The sequence below is a fragment of the Photinus pyralis genome, unplaced genomic scaffold (assembly GCF_008802855.1).
Source record: "Photinus pyralis isolate 1611_PpyrPB1 unplaced genomic scaffold, Ppyr1.3 Ppyr1.4_LG7, whole genome shotgun sequence".
Lineage (NCBI taxonomy): Eukaryota > Metazoa > Arthropoda > Insecta > Coleoptera > Lampyridae > Photinus > Photinus pyralis.
The window spans coordinates 41,897,823-41,916,412 of NW_022170738.1; the positions used below are offsets into that span (position 1 = coordinate 41,897,823).

An 18,590-nucleotide genomic window follows, 5' to 3' on the forward strand; every position below is an offset into this window, starting at 1 on the left:
GCTTTACCACCATGGATTCCCACCAAGACCAAATAAATATGTACATTCGAAATGTTTTGGCTTCCAATATTACTGCAAAATCGCAATGAAGTTAAAGTTAATTATTGGAAATCCTACTTAAATGGAGTGAATATCTCAAAAAAGATTTCTCATGTCAATGAAAGTTTACTGCGGATTGCGTTTAAATACCTACTCGTATACATGGAAACTATTTCCAAAAAAGCAGTCCTTAATGTGCTTATTATAAGCAGCAACTATTTTTAAACAATAATACAGCAGGGGTAAATGACCAATTGGCGAAATAAAAAAAAGTTCGCCACAATATAAATATTAACGCAAAAGAAATTGAAACGAATCAGTCACGTACAGAATTTTAAATTAATGGTGTCTCAAAGTCTCTTTACGAATAGATAAGATCCAGAACACATAACATAAATATTTCATAGTGTCGAATCAGTAGGGTTTAAAAACAAGATGGCACATAAGCTTCCCAAACTCGAGCAGTTTTTCTATAAGCACCGCCGCGTTTATAGAAACCTTTAGTAGTCAAAAACCGGACTGTCTGCAAGGCAGACGAAACAGATAAATACATCCCATCTTTATGGATTTGTCGCAAAATTCTTTTGGGGAGTTTCAAGGGCAATGCACATCGTACGAATCCATTGTCTTAAAGAAGCTTAACGAGAACGTGACGTATGGATTTCTTTTACATTGATGAATCCTTAATCAAACATACGACAATATTTTCTTCTTTGTCGTAATGGTAATCGCTGCACATGCCGATTATGGCTCTAAATATATCTGTGCACAAACATTTAAATGTTTGTAAAACGGCGCATTCAGTTTGTTAGTTACGTGTTACAAACATGATAAATACGGAGCAGTACTGCCACTTGACTTCAGTGATAAAATTAGTGAGTAATTTCTATTTACAAACCAATATATGATAGGTAAATAGTAGATACTAATATAATTAGATGCCTTACAATCAAAACGGATTATAAGTTGTAAAAAAAAAGTGGCGAGGATGCGGATGTGCCTACATTTTTGAGTCCTGTTTAGAATGATTTTTGTATGTTTGCCTTCCTTAATCTATTCCAAGTAGATCTTATTAAATCCGAAATGGAATCTTTGCAAGAGCAATAGACCAGCATCAGTTTTACATAATTAAGCATTACGTGCAATTAAAAATTTAGCGCTTCATTTTACAGTTCAATTCCTGATAATAACTACCCATACTGGTTGGGTTGTACCAATTACCAAGAAAACACCTGCGTCGTAAAATTAAAACTGTTTAGGCCTAAACCAATTATAGCTTAAGAAAATAATACTAAAGGAGCATGAATTTCTCGATGAGTAATACAAATGGTCAACTATCATTCACACTTGTGGCTTTTCCTTTAAAGTATTACTGTTAACAAATCGAACTAAATTTTACGTCATAAGGTTGTAATAGTTCGTATTACAGGAGAGAAAATTGCGCACGAAGCCGCGAAACGACAATTCTATAGGAAGCTGTACTTAAATACGCAAATTTCAACCGAATTACGCACCATACTTTTTCTACAACTTCCGTAAATTTTGAAATGAAAATAAGGCAAAACCCAAAACGACGTCTATTGACAGTTTTGACATTTGTAATCACTTCCAAACGTACATGATCTATTCTAATTTTGGGTGATGCCTCTAAATTATACATTATGACCTCCTTTTCAGAGAGGTCTTAGAAAATATACTATATTATAGCAGCTTATGTTAATTTCAGTGGATAGCCAACTGCAAATGTAACAGGAAAAGAACCATGTTACTCAGGATGTTATACTATTTATATTATGAGAAGAACCAAGTTCTTGATGAGGGTAAGTTTCAACTATGGCACGCGAGGGAGAGTTCACTTTAAAAAATTAGTACCGGTATACTTCCTATATTGACAACAATTCGTGCAATTTTTTAAGTAATTTTCTAAAAATATTGTAAACGTAGTTTAGGTAATTTGAAGTAATTTGGTAAAGCATAATTGGATTTCGATTACTTTTTGAGCTTCCATAATACCGCATTACAATTATATTCCGTATAGTGTAAAATCGAGAAAATTCGTTAATCCATCATAACAAATGATATAAAACATGTTTTACAATTTAACCATCAAGCTTTGTGAGCTATACCCATAAACACCCAAAATTTGTGATAGTTCTTTAATTTGTTTTTCAGTAACCCTATATATAGAAGCATGAAAGTAACGGTTTTACCTAGGTTTTTAGGAAGCTCTTGCCGACTTTATAAACATGTTTCCATAACAGTTTCCTTCAAAGTGACATGACGGGGCGTGAAATTATGATCTCTGCAGAATATAACGAATAAAGGGTTCCGTGTATTCCTATACACATACATCATAGTGGGCGGTACATTTCCCTTCATTAATTAGTGAAGCTGGTGCCAAGTACCATACTGTTAAAAATGTGTACCTACACAGTACAAGCAAAATTCTATCCATTTTTTGGTCTGGACAAGACCCATAATTAGAATCTTTTTTAATTTGTTTTGAAAGGGCACGCGCGCGCTTTGCATTAAAACTGTTAACAGGGGAAAAACGTCTTCCTTCATTTATTGGTCCAGGAGTTAGTGATAATAATAATAATAATAATATCCAGCAAAAACCCAAGCAACCTCTCAAATACAACCTCAAGAACAAAGAAACACCATAAATACAACTAACGCAACATGCACTACAAAGACAGGTCCACCCAATAAAATTACACGCCCTAGCACATTTAAAAAACACAAAACTCCTTCTTCACAGAAACACACCACATTTTCACAACCCACTCGTATTCAACCGCAACGCAAAAACCTTAACAGAACTACAGGCTCACAACATACTAAAATATCTCCACCAAAAACCCAAGCAACTTCACAAATACAACCTCAAGAACAAAGAAACATCATAAATACAAGTAACGCAACATGTACTACAAAGACAGGTCCATCCAATAAAGTTACACGCCCTAGCACAGTTAAAAAACACAATACTCCTTCTTCTCAGAAACAACCCACTCGTATACAACCGAAACGCAAAAACCTTAACAGCACCACAGGCTCACAAAATACTGCAATATCTCCACCAAAAACCCAAGCAACCTCACAAATACGACCTCAGGAACAAAGAAACACCATAAATACAATTGAAAAACACAAAACTCCTTCTTCACAGAAGCACACCACGTTATCACAACCCACTCGTATTCAACCCAAACGCAAAGCCAAAGAAACACTTACACAATAAACTCTATTTAATAAAATTACAGGAATTATTATAATGATTTTTTGTTTTGTTTTGTTTTCCTCTTTCCTGATAGCGTTGGCTATTGTGCCCATCAATAGGTATGTTGGTAAGTACGAATTACATTATCCCTAGATGTCCAATGTACGTGTGTGATTTTTATTTTTATTTTTTTTTTATTTTTTTATTTTTTTTTTTTAAGGACCCTACATAACTTCACCAGACACAGACACAGACACTAATCGTTACTTGATTTTAATCCGTGCGATTAGTTAACCAGGCTAGACCTGAGTTCTCACAAGATACACCGACAATAATAATAACGCAAAAGCCTAAACAGCACTTTAGACTCACAACATGACACACAACATACTGTAATATCTCCACCCTTAACTCAACCAACCACACAAACACAACTTCCTGAACAAACAAACGCAATAAATACAAGTACCGCAACATGCACTACAAAGACGCCCTCACCCAATAAAGTTACACGGCCTAGCACAGCTAAAAAACACAATACTCTTTCCTCTCAGAAACACACCACGTTATCACAACCCACTCGTACTCAACGCAAACGCAGCAACCTTAACAGCACTAGAGGCTCACAAAATACCGTAATGTCTCCACCAATAATGCAAGCAACAACACAAACACAACCTCTAGAACAAATAAACACCATAAATACAAGTAACGCAACTTGCACTACAAAGACAGGTCCACCCAATAAAGTTACACGTCCTAGCACAGTTAAAAAACGCAATACTCCTTCTTCACATAAACACACCACGTTATCACAACCCACTCGTATTCAACCGAAACGCGAAAACCTTAACAGAACTACACGCTCACAACATACTGTAATATCTCCACCAAAAACCCAAGCAACCACACAAATACAACCTCAAGAACAAAGAAACACCATAAATACAAGTAAGGCAACATGTACCACAAAGACAGGTCCACCGAATAAAGTTACACGTCCTAGCACAGTTAAAAAACACAAAACTCCTTCTTCACATAAACACACCACGTTATCACAACCCACTCGTATTCAACCCAAACGCAAAGCCAAAGAAACACTTACACAATAAACTCTATTTAATAAAATTACAGGAATTATTATAATGATATTTTTGTTTTGTTTTCTTCTTTCCTGATAGCGTTGACTATTGGGGCCATTAATAGCTCTGTTGGTAAGTATGAATTACATACTATCTCTAGATTTCCAATGTGAGTGTGTGAATATTTATTTTATTTTTTATTTTTCTTTAGAACCCTGCATAACTTCACCAGACACAGACACAGACACTAATCGTTACTTGATTTAATCCGTGCGATTAGTTAACCAGGCTAGACCTGAGTTCTCACAAGAAACACCGACAATAATAATAAGGCAACTTCACAAATACAACCTCAAGAACAAAGAAACACATAAAATTACAAGTAACGCAACATGCACTTACAAAGGACAGAGGTCCACCCAATTTAAAGTTACCACGCCCTTAGCACAATTAAAAAAACACATGTAACTACACGCCCTAGCACAATTAAAAAAACATAACTCCTTTTCACCGAAGCACACCACGTTATCACAACCCACTCGTATTCAACCCAAACGCAAAAACCTATACAGCACTACTAGCTCACAAAATACTGTAATATCTCCATCAATAACCCAAGCAACCTCACAAATACAACCTCAAGAACAAAAAAACACCATAAACACAAGTAACGCAACATGTACTACAAAGGACAGGTCCATCCAATAAAGTTACACGCCCTAGCACAGTTAAAAAACACAATACTCCTTCTTCTCAGAAACAACCCACTCGTATACAACCGAAACGCAAAAAACCTTAACAGCACCACAGGCTCACAAAATACTGCAATATCTCCACCAAAAACCCAAGCAACCTCACAAATACGACCTCAGGAACAAAGAAACACCATAAATACAATTAAAAAACACAAAAGCTCCTTCTTCACAGAAGCACACCACGTTATCACAACCCACTCGTATTCAACCCAAACGCAAAGCCAAAGAAACACTTACACAATAAACTCCATTTAATAAAATTACAGGAATTATTATAATGATTTTTTGTTTGTTTTGTTTTCCTCTTTCCTGATAGCGTTGGCTATTGTGCCCATCAATAGGTATGTTGGTAAGTACGAATTACATTATCCCTAGATGTCCAATGTACGTGTGTGATTTTTTATTTTTTTTATTTTTTTTTTTTTTTTTTTTTAAGGACCCTACATAACTTCACCAGACACAGACACAGACACTAATCGTTACTTGATTTTAATCCGTGCGATTAGTTAACCAGGCTAGACCTGAGTTCTCACAAGAAACACCGACCATAATATTTATTAGTATTTTAGTGCGGTTCTTGCGAAAGCACTAAAATAAACGTCAAAAGATTTACAATAAGCCAAATACGTTTTAAACTAAGGTTTTACAAATTGATAGAATTCGTCCATATTATAAAAACAATTTGATACCAATAATTCTTTTAAATTTTGTTTATAGTTTATTTTTTTCGAGGATTTATTAATAAAACGTGATAGCGAGTTAAAAATTTTAGTTGCGTTGTAACAAAAGTTCTTCTCAAAAAGTGATGTCTTGTGGGATGTTGATATGAAAGACTGGAAATTGTACAGGCTTCCACAAAAAATTTAAAATCGGGTCCGGCTGAAACCTTATAAGGAATAAGCATAAATTAGTTTAGTTCCGTGCAGAGCTGGGCAGTATTCGATTTTGTAAATACTTTTTAGTATTCAAATCCTTTAAAGTATTCAAATACTTTGTAATTAAATACTTTTATGGAAGCAGCTATAATTTTACATTTTTTTCTAATGTTCATCTTAATTCTCAAGGATTTGATCTGTTATTGGAAGTTTTTCTTCTGTTGATCAATAAACTATTATTACATATTTGTACTTGTAACTCAAATACTTTCACAAATATTTAGTATTCGAATACTTCGCAAAGTATTTGAATACTTTGAGAAGTATTCGAATACTTCGCATAGTATTTGAATACTTAACCTTCCTTTTTTTTAACCAAAAATCGACTACTCCAAAATTTCTCGGGAAAACACCTTTTCTTATTAATTTTGGCGCGTAGAATCCAAAACAATTCGTACTTTTTCGATCAGACTTCTCAATCAAAAGTTATAGACTAGAAACCAATTTCGAAAGAAAATTCAAAGGGCTGTAACTTTTGAACTAGTAGCCCAATCTTGGAACTGTTTGAAATTATGGATTCTACAGGCCACATTCTATTAGTAAATTTTTTCCGGGTCGATCTGAGACAATTTTTTTTGCGGGCCTTTTTTACCAAAAATCGACTACACCAAAATTTCTCGGGAAAACACTTTTTCTTATTAATTTTGGTGCGTAGAATCCAAAACAATTCGTACTTTTTCGATCAGACCTCTCAATCAAAAGTTATAGACTAGAAACCAATTTCGAAAGAAAATTCAAAGGGCTGTAACTTTTGAACTAGTAGCCCAATTTGAAACTGTTTGAAATTATGGATTCTACAGGCCACATTCTATAAGTAAATTTTTTTCCGGGTCGATCTGAGACAATTTTTTTTGCGGGCCTCAAAAAAAGGCAGTGTATAACCTTCCTTTTTTACCAAAATTCGACTGCACCAAAACTTCTCGGGAAAACACTTTTTCTTATTAATTTTGGTGCGTAGAATCCAACACAATTCGTACTTTTTCCATCAGACTTCTCAATCAAAAGTTATAGACTAGAAACCAATTTCGAAAGAAAATTCAAAGGGCCGTAACTTTTGAAATAGTAGCCCAATCTTGGAACTGTTTGAAATTATGGATTCTTTTCCGGGTCGACCTGAGACAATATTTTTGGGGTACTCAAAAAAAGGCAGTGTATAACCTTCCTTTTTTTTACCAAAAATCGACTACACCAAAATTTCTCGGGAAAACACTTTTTCTTATTAATTTTGGTGCGTAGAATCCAAAACAATTCATACGTTTTCGATTAGACCTCTCAATAAAAAGTTATGGGCAAAAAACAAATTTCGAAAAAAAATTCAAAGGGCTGTAACTTTTGATCTAGTAGCCCAATCTTCAAAGTGTTTGAAATTATGGACTTTCGATCGATCTCGATCTCAGACAATTTTTTTTTCCGGCCTCAAAAAAAGGCAGTACTTTTAAGTTATTCAAATATTTGAGAACAATTTAGAAATGTTTAGGGAAAGTTTCCATTGTCACAAAATCAAATATAAAAATCCGATACATCTGAATACCGAACTCGATAGTCTACGTAACTAAAAAACAATAGGGACCTTTCTTATATCCACCATGTGTACCAATTTTCAAAGCGATCGCACGTTTCTAAACAAGTTATCATGCACACGGACAAACGGATGGTCAAAAATGGATCTGTTCCACAATCGCTAGGATTCATTTCAGAAAGGCGTACGTATCATGTGCACGACGTACGATCGCTTTGAAAACTGGTACACGTATTCTTAAGGATATAACTGGTATAAGAAGAGTCCTGGTAGGTACCTCCTATATAATAATATAATAATAATAATACGCTTTTACTCCCCTTAAATTTGTATGTAACAATAGAAATATAAAAAAAAAGCTAACCTCATACAAAGTATAACTTGATTTTTTAAGTAGTATTAAGCCTTTTATCTAGTACACTATTTTAAATTTTTTATGTATTTGAGTGACAAGTATTTGAATACTTTTTACTCTATTCGAATACTTTTCAAAGTAAGATAATGAAATACTTTTCAAAGTATTCGAATACTCTTTATAGTATTCGAATACCTTTGATAGTATTAGAATACTTTTGAAAGTATTCGAATACGTTCTAAAGTATTTGAATACTTATTTTTTTTAAGTATTTGAATACTTTTCAATGTATCTGTATCTAGTATTCGCTTGTGCTGGACGTAAAAGTATTTAGTATTTAAATACCTTTGATTTGTGTAAAGTATTTACTATTTAGTATTCAAATACTTTTTGAAAGTATTCTGCCCAGCTCTGGTTCCGTGCACATTTTCATAATTTAAAATCAGAGTCAGCTTCATCACTTTTAAGATAAACGCGTAAGTAAATTACGCAGGTTTGAATAAAAATTACACAAACTTTAGTCGTGTGTACCTTTTCTAATGCGAAATTCTGCAGGTTTAAGCGAGAAGTTTAAAATCAATTAATTAATAAATAAAATTAAATAAACAGTAAAATAAAATAATTGAATCAGTTCAGTATAGCGTGTATCTACACAGCAAATGTAAAATTCTGTTCATTTTTGTGGTCTGCGAAAAAATTTTCTTTAAATCCGCAAAAACGAATTGTTTATATATTTTTGAAATTTAGGATGGTATGGGTTCCCACTTCATAGAATCGTAACGGTTTTTAGTAGTATTAGTACCTTTAATAAAAAAGAAGCTTTTTAAATGTTCACCGTGTATTTGCCCATTCATGCTTTGAATTTATCAACCGTAATCTCAGTAACACAAATACTGTTTCGGTTACACCTAATTCGAGTAGTGAACTCCCCCTCGACGAAATGCAAACAAAACTGAAAGGTATACAACTTTATAGTGTCGAAATTTAATTTCACCAATTCTATTATTCTTGAGGAGAAGGAAATTATACAGTCCGATCCACATATTAGTTTAGAAAGTAGTAAAATTACCGAAGATCCAATAGATACCAAAGTACATAACACACATGAATCATCATTCAAAGTGAGACAATTAAGACGGAAAGACATTAGGGATTACCCAGAAAGTATTAGGTATAAGATCCAGTTCTTCGAATCGATGTCAAGCAAACAAATGTCTACAGATAAGAGTTGGTCAACAAATGTGGGTAAATTGCGGACAAATACTTCAGTGGAAGTAGTTGCGCGTCCACCACCCGTAGTGGTTGGAATGGTCCTTAAGCAAAACTCTTGCGAAATTGATAACTGTGATACGTATTCGTTCGACAAACGTAAATCCTTCCAACAGTCCAGTGTGATGTCTAGCAAAAGTAAGGGCAACGAGAGATTTTTAGTCAACATTCTCGAGCCGAGGACGACTAAGAATCCAAAAAAATCTACAGACATAAATAGGTCAATTATCACCATGGATTCCCAGTTGTACATTAAACCGCACGAAGACAACGCAACGGATGAGGTTTGAAACAATTCCACTTGACCATTTTTAATTACTTTTCCAGGAGCGCGATTCTGTTAGCGAATCCGTGCGGAATTTAAATGAAGCCATTCGCGAACTTGTCCATAAAGCCTACGACCAGAGCCAAATACTGAAACAAGCAGCCAAAGCGGTTGATGTCTGTCGGAGATCAAAGGTTTTTTATAACAGCATCCAACGAGCAGAAGCTGAACGAATTTTGCTGACAGCAAGTAAGTATCATCAATCATCATTCCCTGAATCCATATCAGTGTCTCTCTAAAAGGCTTGAAACGAGCGCACTACTTGCACCGAATCGAAAAGGAGGAGCTGCAATACCCAAGCGATTCCAAAAACACGGCCGATCTCACAATTTCCAATATTAAATTTCCATTTAACGTTGAAGAAATTGATTCGAAACGTCGCTACTGGTATCTTGTAACGTGCGTAACCGATCGCAGGTTTCACGTTTCTTCCATGCTGGAGCTCAACCTTAAAAGATCCTACTTGCAGTTGCCCGAAATGTACAGCTTTCAAGGCGTGTCCCCCGACTTTAAAATTAAACTTCACGTGTACGAGCTTAACTCTGACAATGCAGATCGGAGGGTGAGTACTTTACTTACAAAATTTGCTGATTGGTGAGTTTAACTTGCAGAAACCGAGGCGTTTACATCAGAAGTTGAAGCAGAAAATTTTGCATGGAGCGCACTTTGAAGCAACGCTCGAAGGAAAAATCCGCCCTGCTTTTAAGAAATGCGGGTGGTTGGAGCTGACTATTAATAACCTCAGCCAAAATGTTTTGACATTGAATAAAAAAGGGGACGGTACACCTTTGAGTGTCGTTCATCTTTCAGCGAGTGCGTTCAGTCAGGCTTTGAATCTCAAGCATAGCGGGTTTCTAACGATTGGCGCCGAAAGCAACGGTCACTTGGTGTGGGATAAAAATTGGTGTAGGCTTCTTAATTCCGTCCTACACTTCTGGAGTAATCCCAGTGAGGAATCCCTAAACGGTTATAAGCTCTTTATCGACTTAAGGCACTGCGTTATCATCGACATCCACAACGTGTGCTTAAGACCGAACACTTTAGCTTTAGAGCATACGAGCTTAGAGCAAGCTTCAAGGTATTACTTATCCTGCGACACGTTGGAGGAAATAGATGAGTGGAAAAGGTGCATCACCTCAATTTTGGATACATTTAAAGGTTGGAAGGCCTTAATGTACGTTTAATTTATTGTATACGTAATCTAAGTGACGACATTTTTATACGATGACTAGACTAATAAAGACAGAAGTGTATAAAATAGAAGATACGGCTTAATGTCGAATTAATTACATCTACTTTGTAGCGTTGGAAGCTGCAACTTTATTTGCACTTTTAAATTTATTGCGATTTAATCTTAAACTGCACGCAAAGATTGCGGTTAATGATAATATATGGTGGTTAAACGAAAATACCAGTAGAGTATTTTGTTGAGCGTATTATTAATTAATTACGAAAAACAAGCAAAATAATTAGCTAAACAGATTACCTTTTACGGGTGAGTTTGAAAAAGTTTTTTCAATTAATGTTGCATACATTTCATACGCAGTCTAAGAACGGCATAGTGACTTAGCCTGATTTACAACTCATTAACACACGTAAAAAATTGAAACATCAAAGAAGCGTGCTTAAATTTTAATATCAAAATAAAAATTAGACGAAACTTGCGAAAAGGCTGCAGCAGGTGGGTTTAGAAAAAACAGTTCATTTGAAACTTTATAATAAAAGTACAGTTGCACGTATATAGGTATACCTACATTTTATTGTTCCGTCTAATGACATACAGAGCAAGGATTTTTATTGCCTTGGCTCGTAAATTTTTTTGAATCATTAGGGTCATAAAACATGTTATCTAATTGGAATCAATGAATTATATATTTCTAAGCGTGAAATTTAGTTCATAAACCATTAGTGATATCTTACGTGATGGGTGGTTTTCACACAGAGCTTGGTCGCGTGTGAAAATTTACCAAATCTTCCTTCCAAGAGTCCCGAATCCAATAAAATCTACAGAAATGTTTCGACATTAAATGTACTTTTGGTAAAATTTGCATGTCGGTTGCTTCAGAAGGGCACTACCGACCCTTTGCGTCAGTATAAGGTTAGTCCCCAAAAACAGGAACCCGAATTTTCAAAACGCCAATGATTACCATAATTACAATTGTGTCAAGCAAGATTATTAAAAAAAAAGCAATAACCTCCGACGCCGATTAATGTTGAATTTTAGTCTGATATTTACCCCCATTTCCGTGAGTACTAATTTCCAATTAACCCCCAACCTCAAATCTGCTGCATTCGATTAAAAGTCGAACATCTAAAAGAAAGGTACAAGAATTTTACATATCCAAACGCCATTATATTTTTATATTTTATAGATCTATGTCTGTATCATTTTTTGCATTGTATTAGCATCTGATAATATTATTTATTTTATAGCATATGTTAAATTAACATTTTAATAGGTTTGAATGAGGAGGGTAAGCAGCTCTTTAACTGCAAGGGTAGATAAAGTGAAACATATGATCGTGCATTTTAATGACACTAGTCATTCTTATTTCAAATAGGACGCGGAGCACGATATAAAATGACTTTAAGAACATATGGCAATGCTGTTCTATGGAAACGATCGCGCCAGCAGAACGTGTGCTTGCTATTTTTGACGTCTAAATTCCACAGTTGGTCGATTGTAATCGAGTGTAAAAAAAATTGAGAACGCTCTGGGTGTCACTCAGTTTGAAAGACAAAGCATCGTTTTTTTTGTATATTTAATTAACCAATGACTATGAAACATATGGTGACCGGGTTTGTCATATTGTTTCGTTATCAAAAGAAGTGATCGCATTCGGATTTTCAAAAAGAGCGGATGAATCTCACTTAGTAATAATGGATTGTTAATTTTCCGGATTACTTTTTTTTATATTTTTCCATAAAAACAATATCGTTTGAAAATGAACGTTCAATACCGTCTGTATCTCGATTCTAAACAAATTCATTTCTCTTCATTTTTCCACTAAAAGCAATAGTAACGAGATAATTGAAATCAAATCCGAAAAGAAACGACATTTTCCCATTTTTTCTTCGTTTTTTGTTTATAACAATATATTCCGGGAGTAATGAATCCCCGGCCCTTGAAAAAATCTATTTTGGCTGTCGGTAGACTGTGAAGATTGTACTCATATTTAAGTAGGATTGATTTTCACCACTGCTGTTCTGAGATGGGCCAAAATTAGAACCTTGCGGCACTCCTGACTTAGCAGATACGTATTATGATATCAAACATATTGCAAGCGGCGCCATAAGACATGATCACTGATCAGGGCTATTAAATTTTGATCAAAGTTATATAAGCATGTTTAATTTTTCGATAAGTATCTTGTGATTAATACGGTCGAACGCCTTTGAGAAGCAAGTATACGATGGGAAGCTCAAAATACTCATCTTCATTGAGGAACATGAAACTGTTACCATTGAGATGTCTAATTTAATTGGTAATTTAGTGACACAAAAAAATGAAGCACTTAACGTGCCAAACTTTCTAATTCGCCACATTTTGTCGTATGAGAATGCTTAAAGTCCCCGAAACCATCGTTATAAATTCCTTTTTTAATAATATTGTAGATGGTCTATATTTATAATAAGCAAAGAAGAATGGCTGGAAGTAAAACAACGCAGCCATATTAATTATGTGCGAGATGGGTGAGATATATGCATTGTCATAGACGGTAATCGAACGCGGCGCCTTTATCTTTTTGCTCAACCGGAACGCTGCCTCACTGCCATGTAATTAAAAAGTAAACAAAAATATAGTAACCCTGATTATCTCAAGCAATTTCATAAAGAGTTGTTACCGGTCTTGATTCATCGAGTTGTTTGCCACAACATGCTATAAGGAGAATGTTTTTTTAATATAAAAAATATGGGACGAAGTTCTTAAAACGATCGTTAAACTTTTAGTAGCTCATATTTTTATCAGCAATGTAAATACGTTTTATTAATAGGTGGAACGCTTCTTACGGTACACCCCGATAAATTGCGATGAAGTTAACTATCGTCGGTGTTTTCTTTGAATATATCAACTTTTTGTCAACTTATGTTTCGATCTCTTTGCAACAAAGGGCTCCTGTGCATGTTAATGGCAATTAATGGATAATAAAAAAACAAACAACAAGAATAGGGATTTTTTGCCGACAAAAACAATGAAAGATAAATACATCTAAATATCCGACCAGCTAGCGCATTTAATCTCTGATTTAAATATTGTCTCTACTTGTCGTCGCCTTACTACCATAAGGGAATTACAAAAAACTCGTTTCAGAATTGTATACTAAGTACATTATATTCAAATGTAGGACCACCGAGTTGCTAAAACGTCACATATCGATCACAAGATCCGGATCAGTTGTCACTAAATCGCATTCATTGGAAAACGTGCACTTTTTGTGTAAATTACCAACGGATTAACAACGACTTGATAAGGTCATCTATCAAAGTACTTTAATTAATAACTAATTTAATTTCTAATTAATTTCTTACATGTGCTGCTCCTATTATGGTAAAACTAAGTTGTTTACATTTTTTCAGGCTTGTTAAGAAAATTAGAAGTTTTTTTTCCATTGATTTGACATAAATTACTTCTTATCCTGTCTTCCTCTTCATACAGACATATCCGATTTCTAATTGAGAAATTTGTTGTTTGATATTTGTTAGTGATATAGTAGCTCGAGAAATAGTGAAGACTCGTTGTATAAAGAAAAAAACCATTATATGAAATGATGCCTTTATTGACTTCTACCGAAAATTTATGATTGTTACGCATCTGGTGATGATCACCTAAAAAATTTCATTGTAGAAATTAAAGTAAGCAATATATGTTAAAAGACTGATAAAGTCCCCTTTATGGCAATGTCCGAAACATAGTGATTCTATTATCAATACTTCAGTTTAGAAGCATTTTCAGTTAGAAGTAACTGAAGACATACGCCTGTGGAAAGGCGTGTACAGGAAGATACTTTGTTGTACAGTACTTCTTACCATTAGGGCCTTTTACTACAATTTCAGATTCATAGCAATATGGAACCCATTTTGTTTAGCGAGTATGATTTAAATCAAAGCTACTTTGTTGTAGAACATAGCACGTACCTCAGTTGTCGCGTGATGGAAATTGGTTAAAAATGGGGACATCCGTTTGGTGTGGCTCGCAGAATGCAGATTGGGGAATGTCTTGATGTCACTTGCGGGATTAGATCAATTTTTTTCCATTGGTTTATGTGGATGTGGGGCCACGCGCTAATTGTTTTTAGTTACGGAGATTGCAACAAGGTTAGCTAATTTAATTTGAGCCATCCGCTTCTTCCTGAAAGTAAGGATTGTTCCAAATTTGTGTCTGATTGTTTCGATGTTACATGTGAGGTTGATTTGTAGTGGTTCTTGTTCCGAGAGGGTTCTTCGGAAGGTTTTTTTTGTTATATTGAACCGCATAAGGAATTAACCTTTGCGATCTTGATTCGTATGCAGCTGCATTCGGGGATGGAAGTCGTGTAATTTGATTGAGAGAACCGTTAATGGATGAGCGAGTAGCCAACTATATGAAGGAGCTGTCTGACAACTATAACGAATGATCGGGGCAGTAAAGCCGTTTCAGTGATTTCATCGTACCATCATCGGAGTCTCGTAGGAGTGTCTTTGGATTTGGCGAAGGACATACATGCAGCTAAGTGTTGTATTTTGTTTGTTCCTGTAACTTGCCGGTGACGATTCAAAGCTTTTGGTCGAGTTTTGGAAGCTTTACGTAAAATTGTTATTAACATCCTAGTTCATGTTGAATTGGGGGATTAACCCCGTTGTTAATAATTAGTTGAAATCATCTGGTACTTAAACGCTTTTAGAGAATTTGTATGCACCTTTTCTGGTTGGTTAGAAATGTTTGTACAGTTCGTAGTGTACATTTTTGTCAACCCAATAAGAATAACGTACCAATTTGGATAATTACTATCCAGTCACCGACAAATCAAGTACAGATATTTTGTGTGTCTTACGTAAAGTTTATTTACATTTTTTTGGCTGGTTCCCGATGATACTTGCTGGAAATGTTAATTAATATTTAATAGGGTTTTACAACAATTGCATTGCATTTTTGGTATTAGATAAGATTTTCCTTGATTTCGTGTCGAGTTCACGATATACTTATATACATTTTTTGTTTTGTTTGCTGCAGTGTATTGTACATATACTCTTTGCTACACCTAAGGTTTTTAATTTGTAGTTTTATATACAGTAATATTCATGTAGAAGTAGACATAGGGAACTTCTTGAAACAAATAAAGATCTGGCTGTATATTAATTATTAATTTGAACATTGTTGCTTTGGCTTCACAGAAAATAAATCTTTAACTGTTACCGGCCCTATACAAATTGGAAATATGAACTTTTTCTTTAGTTGAATACATCGCACACGAATGAAAATTAGAATACGTAAGTTAAAGCGATCTTCATTTGTTGACTGTTGTAGGTAGTTATTTTGGTTGCATTTAAAAGCAGACATACGAAATTCCTATAGGAAATCCCTTTGTCTACTTCTACATGAATATCAGTATTGCCATTGAATAAGTAATTCTTATCCAATGGCATTGCGTACTAGGGCTACGTACCCGGATGTAGCATAGATAAAATTCCCTGCGACTCGTATATTAGTGTCGAGGTCATAGAAGGGGTAAGTGGGGTCATTTTGTTTCCCATATTTGGTGTTTCCCAAGTTTGCTTATTCAAGGCGAGGGGGAGTTTACTTGATTTGGCGGCCTAGTCAGGGTGGCCCTGGGCTTAAACTACGGTTCACTGTTTGTCCTTTTCTCTTATTATTTACATGTACTGTGTTGATTGTTGGTATTTGTGTGTGAGAGGCTCCTTTGGAAACTGAGGGTGTCGCCTGAATTTTCCAACACCTACGACCCGACAACCGGTATATTCACCAGCGAATTAGGAAGCGAGCTGGTGGAGATAACTTTGTTCATAAGAAAAGTGTAAAATTGCTTTGCAAAGAAATTCTGTTCTTATAGATAATTTTGTTCCTTGCACAAATTATAAGTACAGAAATTTCAATTCAGCCACAGTGATAGAAATTCCATTCAATGGCTTGACTTCGGGAATGACCAATTACCGATTGTCTAGAATGTAGATACCATTTGAAAATATAGTAAAAACTGTTTTCTATAACTCCAATTATTCTAAATTTTTATCATTCCTACCAACCCCAGCACTCAACACAACACAAACATAGAGATGAACCTCAGCTGTTTTATTTCTACACACAGGTTTGGTCTAGCAAATAATAAAATATCCAAATTTCACCGCGTGGGGTAGGAAAAGCAAATTTTTCCTACCTAATTTGGACGCAATGTCGCTATACACTTTATAATAGGTTTAACTCATTTAAGGGATCTACCTGGACATTAATGTGGACTAATTTCTCCACGCACGCGAGCAGAAAAACTACACAGTTCCAGAATCGTTCCTTAAAGAATGATTTGTCATAAATACTCCTAACTTCCTTAGTCAAAAGGGCTACACAACAGCAATAAGATAAAATACTGGGTTAGTTAGACAACATACGAAATTCCCCTATAAATTATACATCGGCCATTAAAATTGGCGAGAATGGCGCGAGGGCGAAAGTTACAAACCTCTAAGTTTGTTGTTTTTAATTGTAAAGGAAATAAATAAACTGGTTTATTTTTTAATTTTTTTTTCGTCTCATTAAACCTCCGGTAGCTTCATTTCTTAATTAACATCTCTTGCGTGTTATCGAAGAGACTGATGTCGGTCGGTTGTCTTTATACCACTCAGATAGCCACTTTTAGTGGATGCTGTACGGAGGTTACCTGCTTTGTATCTTAGGCCAAGCACGCACACATTTTACATCTTTTCACCCGCAGCCCTGTCTATCTTTGAACGGAAGCATTAAATTGTAGCTTCGGCCCCGATGGAGAATGTTTAAAGAAATTTGATGAACCGTTAATGAATCATTCATGTTGGTGAAAATATTACATTATTGACAGGTTTGGTGCGTCGAAGGGTCAAATGAAACTCATATTTCATCGTATGCCTTTTACTAGATTTATTTCGTGTTTGACCCATCGATGTAAGTAATCTATTAGGAGGTGTAAATCAAGTTTATTGATGTAGGTAATCAGTCACAAAAGATAAACTATGCAAGTCACGAGCATTATTTGATAAATGTACGAATCAAAAATGAATTTTAATAAGATACAAATTTATTAAAAATGTCATAATGTTGCAGTTCTAAAATTAATGAATGTTGATTTTAATGTAAAGTGTCGATGTGAACCGGTGATCGTGGAATTCTCTCAAGAGACCCTTTGGGCGATTTTTTTTTGTTGCGGTCAAGTATATTGATGGGTGGTTGCTATTTGATACTGAATCTCAATCTGGAACATCTGATATTACGGTTACTGATACATACAGTTGAATTACTACAAGTGCACTTCCACAAACCACTATATTAATTTTCATTCACATGACATAATAATAGTTGTACACTTTTTCTGAACAGGGGAACCTTTACGTAATAGAGCTGCAAGTCTTGCGGTTCGAGATCGTATGTGATATGGATCTTCAAATGTATTTTGCACCCCGTATACTAAATATGGTTAATACCTACAGGTCACGCACTGACTGTTGCAAATTTGAAGCTCAAGGTGTTACACCTGCAGGGGCATTACTTGAGATTTTAACGAAATTTGTACCTTGAAGTGAGTTAAATGGAACACATTTTCGTCGGGAGCAGTTATTTATACTGCGTGCACGAGAAGATTTATGTTCTTAATGATTTATTATGCAAATTCGAAGGTTACTACCACATTCTTGAATTTCAATAAAAATTAATTAAAACAATTGAACTAAGAAAGTTTTATGTATCAGTTGTATTTGTAACACATTTGGTTTCGAAATTCACTATATTGCTGATGGTTAATAGCGCATCGATTGATTGAAAAATCCAGAATACTCCTAAGGATCTGTAAATCTATATTTATTTTAAAAGGGGTAATTGAGGTATTTCTGGTAGAATTCGTAGCTA

General features: G+C 34.9%; 1 protein-coding gene across 2 annotated transcripts; it reads left to right on the top strand.

Annotated features, from left to right (window-relative positions):
* Positions 1-259: 259 nt before the first annotated feature.
* LOC116175405 (anillin-like) lies at positions 260-10,765 on the top strand. Of its 2 annotated transcripts, none has more exons than XM_031493513.1 (6): positions 260-914; positions 1,766-1,859; positions 8,884-9,461; positions 9,505-9,691; positions 9,745-10,064; positions 10,114-10,765. In XM_031493513.1, the coding sequence occupies exons 1-6, from the start codon at positions 867-869 to the stop codon at positions 10,684-10,686; spliced, it is 1,800 nt and encodes a 599-aa protein (XP_031349373.1). In that variant the 5' UTR covers positions 260-866; the 3' UTR covers positions 10,687-10,765. The 2 variants fall into 2 exon arrangements, with proteins under 2 accessions (XP_031349373.1, XP_031349374.1); XM_031493514.1 differs by having other exon boundaries at positions 841-950.
* Positions 10,766-18,590: the final 7,825 nt, after the last annotated feature.

Bases quoted from the DNA above. Each gene is read 5' to 3' on its own strand.
- LOC116175405 (XM_031493513.1), top strand. From the start codon at position 867: ATGATAAATACGGAGCAGTACTGCCACTTGACTTCAGTGATAAAATTA. The intron at 1,860-8,883 runs GTAAGTTTCAAC...ACAACTTTATAG, and splicing joins GAACCAAGTTCTTGATGAGG to TGTCGAAATTTAATTTCACC. The intron at 9,462-9,504 runs GTTTGAAACAAT...TTACTTTTCCAG, and splicing joins AAGACAACGCAACGGATGAG to GAGCGCGATTCTGTTAGCGA.